Raw genomic sequence first — 10,655 nt, 5'->3', positions numbered from 1 at the left:
CCTTCTCTCTCCTCCTTCCCTTCTATCTTACTCCCTTCTTCCTCCCTCCTTCCCCTTCTATCTTAAATCACTTCTTCCTCCCTCCTTCCCTTGCTTCTTCTCCCTTCTCTCTCCCCTCCTTCCCCTTCTATTTTATGCTCCCTTCTCCCTCCCTCCCTTCCGTTCTATCTTACCCTTCTCCCCCTACTTCCCATGCACACTCCTGCTCCATCTTTGCCTTTTCCCCCTCCCTCCTGCCCCTTCTCCCTCCTTACTCCCTTCTCCTCCTCACTTCTCTGCTACCAAAATGCGACCCAAGGCTTCTCTAAACCGGTGGTGCTGTGTGAGATTAAGACCGTCCCATTTTACGAAAGAATGTCCTTGGTTGTGACTGTTAGGAACCGGGATAGCGGCTTCTCGCGTCTGATCTAAAGGGAAATAAGAGTGGGAGGGAATAGGGTAAGATGTAGATAGAAATGAAAATATTTAAGTAAAAGCATAAAAGAAAGAAGAGGACGAAGAAGACTTGGGTTATGGAAATGGAATTAAAAAAGAGAATTAAATTACATAAATAAAAATACAACCAAAATTGTATAAATCAACTGAGATAATGTTACACATAGTTACACAATAAAAAACAGTAGAGATGATACATTACCTAAAACAACTTACAAAAATCTTAGTAGAGAGAGAGAGAGAGAGAGAGAGAGAGAGAGAGAGAGAGAGAGAGAGAGAGAGAGAGAGAGAGAGAGAGAGAGAGAGAGAGAGAGAGAGAGAATATGAGAGAGAGAGAGAGAGAGAGACAGACAGACAGACACACAGACACACAGACAGAAAAAGAGAAAGAAACAAACAGACAAATGAAAATTAAAATAAAAGTGAATGAGCAGGTGAAACAAGAGAGCGTGGCATAAGCCTATTGTGCGCATGAATCACAGACCGCCGGAAATTACTGTCTTCAAGGTCTAGAGGACAGTGTACTGCGCATGACAGCCGCGAGGAGTCATGAATTAGCCCTCGGTTGCCTCACTCGTCATGCAGGGAGTGTCATGCACAGGTCTCAGGTCTCTCTTGTCTCTTTGTCTTTCTGTTTTTCTCGTTCTCTTTATTTTTCTCTTCTTTTTCTTTTTCGTATTTTCTCTTTCCTTTTTCTTCTTTTTCTTTTTCTCTTTCTTTTTCTCTGTCTGTCTCTCTCATTTCTCTCTCTCTCTCTCTCTCTCTCCCTCTCTCTCTCCTCACTCCACTCACTGCTCACTCACTCACTCACTCACTCACTCACTCACTCTCTCTCTCTCTCTCTCTCTCTCTCTCTCTCTCTCTCTCTCTCTCTCTCTCTCTCTCTCTCTCTCTCTCTCTCTCTCTCTCTCTCCACCCACCCCCTGCTCCCTCCCTCCCTCCCTCCCTCCTCCCTCCCTCCCCTCCCTCCATCCCTCCCTCTCCCTCCCTCTCCCTCCCTCTCCCTCCCTCTCTCTCTCTCTCTCTTTCTTAATCTCTCTCAAAAGGAAAAAAGAATAATGACAACAAGGACTACGGTAGAAAGAGGCGGACGCAAAGGCAGGTGGTCGTTAAAGCGAGGTGGTTCGGCGTCTCAGGTGGTCGCGAGAACCTACTATTAGATGGTGATTTTCCGGAGATGAAGGGGGGGGAGGGAGTTTGGGGTGGGTAGGGGGGATAAGAGGGAAGAGGTGAGGTGAGGGGATGGAGGTGGGAAGGGTGGGTGGGGGATTGGGTTGGGGGAAGGGTGGGGTGGGGGGGATTGGGTTGGGGAGGGATGGGGAAGGCGTTGGGGGAAGAGGAGTGGGGTGGGGTGGATAGGGGGAAGAAATTTGAGGGTGGGGGAAGGTTGGGGGAGATAGTAGGGGTGAGATTGAGGAGAGAGTAGGGGAGGGAAGGGGAGATAATTGGAGAAGAAGGAGGAGAAAGGGAGAGAGAGAGAGAGAGGGGTTAGAAGATGAGAGGAAGTGAAAAGGGAGTATGGGGGAGGAGGAGGAAGAGAGGGAAGAGAAGGAGGAGAAGGAGAGAGAGAGAAAGAGTGAGTGGTGGTGAGGTGGAGTTGGAGGAGACAGCAGAGACCAGAGACATGGCTGGGAGGTGGATAAGAGAGCATGGAAAGGGAGAGGAATAGGAAAGGTTAAGATAGTAGGGGAAGATAGTAGGGGAGGAGGAGGGATAGGAGGGAGGGAGATGGGATAGGAGGAGAGGGATAGGAGGAGGGGAGGGAGGGAGGAGGATAGGAGGGGAGGAGGAGAGATAGGAAGGAGGGAGGGATAGAAGAGGGAGGGGGAAGATAGGGAGGGAGGGAGGGGGATAGGAGGGAGGGGGAGGGATGGGGAGAGAGGAGGGGGAGGGATAGGAGGGGAGGGAGAGATAGTAGAGGAAGGGGGAGGGATGGACGGGAGGGAGGATAGGAGGGAGGAGGAGGGAGAGGGAGGAGGGGGGAGGATAGGAGAGGAGGGAGGATAGGAGAAGGGAGGGGGAGAGATAGGGAAGGGAGGGGGAGGGACAGGCGGGGACGAGGGGAGGATAGGAGGGAGGGGGAGAGATGGGAAGAGGAGGAGGGGAGGGATAGGCGGGGACGAGGAGGATAGTAGGAGGAGGGAGGGAATGGGAGAGGAGAGAGGGGACAGGAGATGAGTGGGAGAGATAGGAGAGGAGGGGGAGGATAGGATGGGAGGGGGAGAGATAGGAGAGGAGGGGGAGGGGGAGGGGGAAGAAATGCGCTTGTTTCAAGGCCATGACGGCCGTTGTTTCCGACGATTAGAAAAACGAAAAAAACAAAAACAAAAAACAAAAAATAAAAAAGAACGGTAATTTCAGACTAAGGTAGACGGGATTTCCTTGAACGGATTCGAGTGTCGTAGAGACTTCAGGTTGTGGCGTGAGATGGAGGAGGGGAGGAGTAGGAGGAGGGGGGCGTCATTGGCTGATTTGGAGGAGGGGGTAGGAGGAGGGGGAGAAGGGAGAGGAGGAGGAAGGAGAGAGAGGAGGAGGGTGGGAGGAGGAGGAGGGAGAGGAAGAGGAAGAAGGGTAATTAAACGAAGAAGAGAAGAAAAAGGATTAATGATTCAGGGATTTGCGAGAGAGAGAGAGAGAGAGAGAGACAGACAGACAGACAGACAGACAGACAGACAGACAGACAGACAGACAGACAGAGACAGAGACAGACAGACAGAAACACGGACAGACGGACAGAGAAAGCGAAAGAGTGTAGAAAAGAGAAAGAGATGAGAAGAACGCAGATATTTTCCCCTCTTTTTTCTAGAGCGCGGTTGGAGGGGTAGGTAGATGGGGCGGGGGGGAGAGAGGGGCGGGGAGAAGTAACAATTTCCTTCTTGTATTTAAAGAGCGGAGGCCCCTCTTTAATGACACCCCAGGAGGACGGGAACGGTGGAAGAGGAGTGAGGAAGTGTCAGGAGGTGAAGGAGGAGGAGTGGGGGAGGTGGAATTGAGATAGGGAGGAAGGGACGCAGAGGAAAGAGAGAGAGAGAGAGAGAGAGAGAGAGAGAGAGAGAGAGAGAGAGAGAGAGAGAGAGAGAGAGAGAGAGAGAGAGAGAGAGGAGGGAGAACAGGAACAGAAATAGGAGACACATTTAACAAAGTGGGAGGGGGGGGGGTTACAGGTAGCAAACGAAGGAGAAAAAAAGAACCAAGGAGAATGAAACAGATAACGTAAAGAAATGTAAATAGATAAATGGATGGACAGATAACGAACGGGAAATAGAGAGGTAAAGAAGAAAATAGATCAATACAAATAAATATACGCCAACAACGCCCGCTACAAACAAACAAACAAACAAACGAAGACATTACTCGATAGAATAACGAAAGAAATCCCGCCAAAAGGATGTTCAGTCGACAGAACAGGAGAAGGAGGGTTGAACAGGTGAACAAAATGAACAAAATGGTATCAGATACGCACATCCTCTCGCTCTCTCCTTGTTCAGAGATCCGTGAAGTGGTGTCGCCTTGAACTTCACTCGCTTAACCTCACCCTCCTCATTTTGCTGTTTAAATTCGTCATTTTAGTTTCACCTTTTTTTCCCAACTTCGTTCTTAATTGCATCCTATTAACTTCTTTCTTAACTGCATCCTATTAACTTCTTTCTTGACTTCACCCTAGTAACTTCATTCTTTTAGCTTCGCCCTTTTAATTTCACCCTTTTAGCTTCACTCTTTACTTAACTCTCCTTTTTTAACTTCATTCTTTTACCTAATAACTTCGCTCACTTAACCTCATCTTTTTAACTTAACTCTTTTTACCTCCTCTTCCTCTCTATTCCTTCCCCCTCCTCTTCCATCTTCCTCTCCACTCCCTCTCCTCTCCCTCTCCTCTTCTCCTTCTCTTCCTCCCTCCCTTCCCCTCCCTCCCTTTCCCTCCCTCCCCCCTCCTCTCTCCCACTCTCCCCTCCCCCTCCTCCTCTTCCTCCCTTACCCCCCTCCACTTCCTCCCCTCCCCTCTCTTCCCTCCCCCCTCCTCTTCCTCCTCCCCCTTCCCTTGTAACACGCACATCACCTGGTGGGGTCGGACCCCTTCAACAGAGTGCAATGTTGCATATTCAATTGCATAAACTCCTCCCTCTTCCTCCCTCTCTTTCCCCCTTCCCTATTTCCCTTCGCTCCCTCTTCCCTCCTTCACTTCCCCCTTCTCCCAGTCCCTCTTTCCCTTTCCTCCTTCTCTCCTTCCTCTGTCTCCCTTTCCGTTTTCCCCTCTTATCCCCTTTCTTTTCCCTCCCATTTCCCTTAAATCTCCCCTCCTTCCCCTTCCCCTCTCCCTTTTACCCTCCCCTCTCCCCCCTCCCCCTCTCCCTTCACCTTCCCTCTATTCCTTCACCCTTCCCCTCTTCCTTTCCCCCTTTCCCTTCCTCTCTCTTTTTTTCCCTTTCCCTTCCTCTACCTCCTCCTCCTCTCCTTCCTCTACCGCCTCCTCCCCCTTTTCTTCCTCTCTCCCCTTCCCCCCCTTCCTCTACCTCCTCTTCCCCTTTCTCTTCCTCTCTCCTCTCCCTCCTTCCCACTCTTCCCCTTCAGCCGGAAATACAGTGTTGGTGCATAGTGCCGGGGCGATGTCCATCCCCAAAGGTAGGGGGAGGGGGAAGGGGCAGGGAGGTAATTCATGGATGGAGAGGAGGGGGTGAGGGGGTGGGGTCATTCATTGCAAAGGAGGGGTGTGAATGGAGGGGGGGGGGGATGGGACAACACCGTTATATGTGGTGGGTTGGCGCCATTGGGGGTGGCTGGTGTTATTCTGGTAAAATTATTTTTGCTCTTTTTATTATTATTAGCTTTATTGTTATTATTATTGTTGTTTCACATTTTTAGAATTATTGTTCTTGTTATTATTATTATTGTTGTTGTTGTTGTTATCCATGATATTACTATTAGTTTTTGTTGTTATTATTTTTATAATTGTTATTGTTGTTGTTGTTGTTGAAACTTGACTGTTTGGTTTGTATGTGTTATTTCCTTCTTCTCATATTCAAATTTTTATTCTATTTATCTTAATTCAGCCTTCTCGTACTATTACGATAATTAGGCCTATAAGCTGAGCCCCTTAAATGAGACTATTTTTATCGTTGTTATTGTTATTGTGTTTCTGCATTATCCACGTACATGTTCTTTGCTGTTCAGTGTTCTCTTGTCTGTGAACTTGTTTTACTTTTTCTCCTCGTCGTCTCCTTTCTTTATGTTTCCCTCTTCTCTCTTCTTCGTGGACTTTCCTTCTTTCTTCGGTTTTCTTTTCTCTTGTTTCGGTGGCCACTTCTCCCTGTTCTTCTTTTTCTTCTTCTTCCTCTTATCTCTTCTTTTTCATCACCTTCTTTATCATGATCTTTTCCTTCTTCTTTCTCCTCCTCTTCATCATCATCTTTATCATAATCTTTTTCTTCCTCCTCTTTCTGTTCTTCATCATTTTTATCCTCCTCCTCCTAGCCTTCCTCCTCATTCTCCACGTCTTTTTCTTCTCTCTCTTCTCCATCTCCATCATTCATTCCATTTCCGTCTCTTCCTTCTTCCTCCACGTCCGCCACTTCCCTCTTCCTCCACATCTGTCTCTTCTCCTTCATCCAATCCCCAATTCTCCCTTATGCCAATTTGACAGATATGACAAGGATTGACAGTTGGCTTGACAGGTCGTTTTGCGTCCTGACTCCCACTCTGATGACGTCATTTCCCCGTCGGCGGCCATGACTGCGCTGTCGTCGCGTTCGTGTAATAAAAAAAATGGAGTCGCTTTCAGGTCGTTGTTATTTTGTTTGGGTGTCGGGTCGTTTTGGTCGTCGTTGGAGTCCAGAGTTTTTATTTTGTAAAGGAATTTAGGATCTCGTTTTATTTATTTATTTGTTTATTTATTTATTATTATTATTATTATTATTATTATTATTATTATTATTATTATTATTATTATTATTATTATTATTATTGTTATTGTTATTGTTATTGTTATTGTTATTGTTATTGTTATTGTTATTGTTATTATTATTATTATTATTATTATTATTGTTATTGTTATTATTATTATTATTCTCTCTTTCTTTCTTTGTTTGTCTGCCTCTGTCAGTCTCTCTCTCTCTCTCTCTCTCTCTCTCTATCCTCTCTCTCTCTCTCTCTCTCTATCCTCTCTCTCTCTCTCTCTCTCTCTCTCTCTCTCTCTCTCTCTCTCTCTCTCTCTCTCTCTCCCTCCCTTCCTCCCTCCCTTCCTCCCTCCCTTCCTCCCTCCCTTCCTCCCTCCCTCACTCTCTCCCTCTCTTTATCAGATTTTATTTATTTACTTTCATATCTTTGTGTATGGACTTGACAGAAAGGTTAATTTGACTGGAATGTTAAGCCGATGAACCATAACAGCGGCGACTGTCAAACGAACCTTCTGATTGGCTTGTTCCGGTGATCACGTGACCTGTCTCGACGAATCACCGACTCCTGATTGGCTCGTTGGGGTAATCACGTGACATACATCTCGACGAATCACCGAATCCCTTAGAAAATCATACTAAGAGAACATACACAACTATTTTCCTTTCTAGAATGAATTCCAATATATTTATTATGAAATTTGACAGAGAAAATAGGATAAAAAGAAATACATCCATAGATCACGTGACTTGGCCATGTAACAAAGAGCACACGGCGGATGTCAGACTGGGCGCCATTTTGGGCTATAAAACTGGCAGATTCCCGGAAGGTCAGTGTCATGGATGCCACCTTCCGCCCTTAGTAAATTTTGTTGTTGATGTTATTTGTTCCTTCTTTTGAAATCATTCGTTATCGTTCTTTCTTTCTCATTTAATTTTTGTGTGATTTTTTTAAATCTAGTTTTTTTTTTCTCTCACTCTTGGTTTCTCCCTTTTCTCTCTCTCTCTCTCTCTTTCTCTTTCTTTCTCTCTACTCTCTCCTTTCTAAACTCTCTCTCTCCCCCCCCCCTCTCTCTCTCTCTCTCTCTCTCTCTCTCTCTCTCTCTCTCTCTCTCTCTCTCTCTCTCTCTCTCTCTCTCTCTCTCTCTCTCTCTCTCTCTCTCCCTCTCTCTCCTTCTCCCTCTTTCCCTCCCTCTCTCCCTCTCCCTCTTTCCCTCCCTCTCTCCCTCTTCCTCTCCCTCCCTCCCCACTCCCTCTCCCTTTTTAACTCCTTCCCTTATTTCCCATGACCATTTCGCTGTCTCACCTCATTCTTCCCTTTATTCGAATCTATATCTCTTTGTACTCTTCGTGATCTGAATGAAACACTGAATGAAACAGGAGAGACAAAAAAAAGAAAAGAAAGAAAAAAAAACTAATTTGCATAATAAAAAAAAATCTAATTTGCATACGATCTGCATTTCGGTGACTCAGCTTCCTCCTCGCTTGGTCTTTGGCTCGGCGCTGACCTCTTAAGTGTTATCTTTGGATCTGGTGAGACGCCCTTCCTTCCAGAATCAGTTATGGTGTCTGTTATTTTTTTTTAAGATTTATTGTTATTTATTTTCGTCGTCGGCTCTTTGTGTGTGTATGGGGGTGACGTCACTTTGCGGGAGTAGGAAGAGGGGAAGGGAAGGGAAAGGAAAAAAAAGTGTGGTTTTTGTTTTTCGTTTCTTGTCTGGGTGATGTGTGTGTTTTTTTCGTTTTTTTATTTGGTTCTGTTTTTATTTGTTTTCATTCTTTGTCTGTCTGTCTCTTTCTCTCTCTCTCTCTCTCTCTCTCTCTCTCTCTCTCTCTCCTCTCTCTCTCTCTCTCTCTCTCTCTCTCTCTCTCTCTCTCTCTCTCTCTCTCTCTCTCTCTCTCTCTTTCTCTCTCTCTCATTCTCTTCTCTTCTCTCTCTCTTTCTCTCTACTCCCCTTTCCTTCCTCTTTCTCTCTCACCTTCCTTCTCCCTTCTTCATCTCCGTCTCCTTCTTCCCTCTCCTACTCACTCCACCCTTCTTTTCTTACCCCCCCTTCCCCATCATGTCTCAAATATACAGGCCTTCCCAAGACATATATCAAGGCTGACCTACATCCGCCACTTGACCTCCAACGACCCCTCCCTTCCCTCCCCCCCCCTATCGGCCCCCCTACCCTCAGCGAACATCCCTTCCTCCATTGACCCCTCTTCTTCCCCCTCCCCCCCGCACTGACCCCCCTAATAAAAAATACATTAATCCCCCTCCACTCCTTCCCCACCCACCCCACCCCTTCCCGCCTTACCCCCCATTAACCCCTCCACTTCCCAGTGGACCCTCCCTCCTCTCCCCCCCCATTAACCCCTCCACTTCCCAACGGACCCCCCTACTCCCTTTACTCAGCGGACCCCCCTCTCCCCCTTCCCCCTTTCAACGGACCCCCTCTCCCCCTCTCCCTTCTCAGCGGACCCCCGTCTCCCCCCTCCCCCTTTCAACGGACCCCAACGAGTCAATCAGCGAGTCCTTCCTGCACAAAAGAAGGAGGTTGGCGGCGGCATTAAGCATCCTTGGCCCTTCGTCGCCTCCAGAAAAAGGACGCCATTCCAGGTCCTACGAGGGTTGCTATTCAGAGGGGAAGGAGGAGAAGGGACGGGAGGAAGGGAAGGGGGTGGAAGGAGAGGGGAGGGTAGGAGGGGGAGGGAAGGAGGGAGAGGAGGAGGTAGGCCAGGGAGGAGGAAGATGAGGTGAGAGGAAGGAGGGAAGGTGGGGAGGAAGGGGGGGAGGAAGGGAGGAAAGAAGGTGGGGAAGGGTGGGAGGAAGGGGAGAGGGAGGGGGATAGGAGAGAAGTGGTGGAGGAGGAAAGGATGAGGACGTCGGCTGAGGAGGCTTGGGAAGGTCAGTGCTTGCTTGGAGACGCGTGTGGCTCGGGTCGTCGCCGGAGGAAGGAAGGAAGGAAGGCTCGGCAGCGGTGTAGGATTTCTCTCCGCTGCGGCGTTGTGTCGTTGGGATTTTTTGTGTGTTGAGTGTCTGTACCGTGCTTGTGGCAAACGCGGAGGGATTTCAGTGTTTTTGTTTTGACGGAAAGGCTTCTATTTTATCACTATCTTCATGTTCCGTGTTGTGTAACCTGCAGCCCTCTTCCGCGGGCGCAGGCCTCCGCCGTGCGTCGCGGGCGTGCCACGAGCGGCGGCGGCACATGGCGGGGCAGCTGCGCCGGGCTCGGGTTTCGCCGCTCGCGTGACCTGCGACCGCGGCTGCCCGAGAGGCGTCGCCGGCCGCCCCGGGGACGCCGCGAGATATTCTTGAACGTCGGTTTTCCCGCTCGAGTTACGCGCGCTCGCTCGCTCCGTCCGTTCGGGCGGTGCTTATTTTTTGTTCAAGTGGGTCGAGAAATAGGCTATTTTTGCAGGGTGTGATTGCCGCTTCTCTTTCTTTCTTTTTTATTCCTTGCCAAACACTTATTCCCTTATTTTGTATACTGACATCAGTCCTTTCCTCCCGCAGGTGTGCACATCGAGAGCGTCAACTCCCACGGCCAGACGCCCCTCTTCTGCGCCTCCTTCGGCGGCGACAACGAGGTGGTGGCGCTGCTCCTGAAGCTCGGCGCCAACCCCAACCGCCGCTGCGGCACCAACGGCTCCACGCCCGTCCACGGCGCCGCCTACAGGGGCTCCAGGAGGGTCCTCAGGCTGCTCGTGGAGGCCGGGGGGGACCTCTCCCTCGAGGACAACTTGGAGCAGACGCCCAGGTGAGTGCGAGGACCGGGAAGGGGGGGGGGCAGAGGGAAAGGAGGGAGGGGAAGGGGGAAGGGGGAGGGAAGGGAGAATAGGGAGGGAAAGGGGAAGAGATGGAGGGAGGGGAAGGAGAAGAGGGGGAAGAGAGGAAGGGGGAGGGGAAGAGGAAGGGGAAAGAAGGGAAGGAGAAGAGGAAGAGGAAGGAAGGAGAAGAAGAAGAGGGGGAGGGGATGGGGGATAGAAGAAGGAAGAGGGGAAAGGAGAAGGAGAAAGGGAAGGGTAAGATAAAGAGGAAGGGGGAGGGAAAAGAGAAGGGGGAGGGGGAAGAAGAAGGGAAAGAAGGGGGAGGGCGAGGCATGTTTGAGAGGGAACGCACATGCCTTCTCCCACAGGCACGTGCGCGAGTGTCGAAGGCGGGAACCAGACCCGAAACCGTTCCGAATTCCTGATTTGTCAAACAAGCACAAAACACGACATAACATGTTAGCGCTAAAACAATCCAGGTTCTTAAAATACATCAACCAACGAATAAATAAGTAATTAAATGAATCAAAAAAATACATTAACCAACGAATAAATACGTAATTAAATGAAGTAACA

The 10,655-nt window shown here is 49.0% G+C and overlaps 1 protein-coding gene across 6 annotated transcripts in view; it reads left to right on the top strand.

Moving 5' to 3' along the window:
* Positions 1 to 10,655, top strand: part of LOC113818287 (uncharacterized) — a 185,232-nt gene that overhangs the window by 151,383 nt on the left and 23,194 nt on the right. For all 6 annotated transcript variants that reach the window (XM_070127268.1, XM_070127267.1, XM_070127269.1 and 3 more), the window contains exon 2: positions 9,826 to 10,069. In XM_070127268.1, the coding sequence (XP_069983369.1) occupies positions 9,826 to 10,069 (244 nt within the window). The remainder of the gene's footprint in view (positions 1 to 9,825; positions 10,070 to 10,655) is intronic.

This window comes from Penaeus vannamei, chromosome 11 (genome assembly GCF_042767895.1).
Source record: "Penaeus vannamei isolate JL-2024 chromosome 11, ASM4276789v1, whole genome shotgun sequence".
Lineage (NCBI taxonomy): Eukaryota > Metazoa > Arthropoda > Malacostraca > Decapoda > Penaeidae > Penaeus > Penaeus vannamei.
This window is presented reverse-complemented; position numbering and strand designations above follow the sequence as displayed.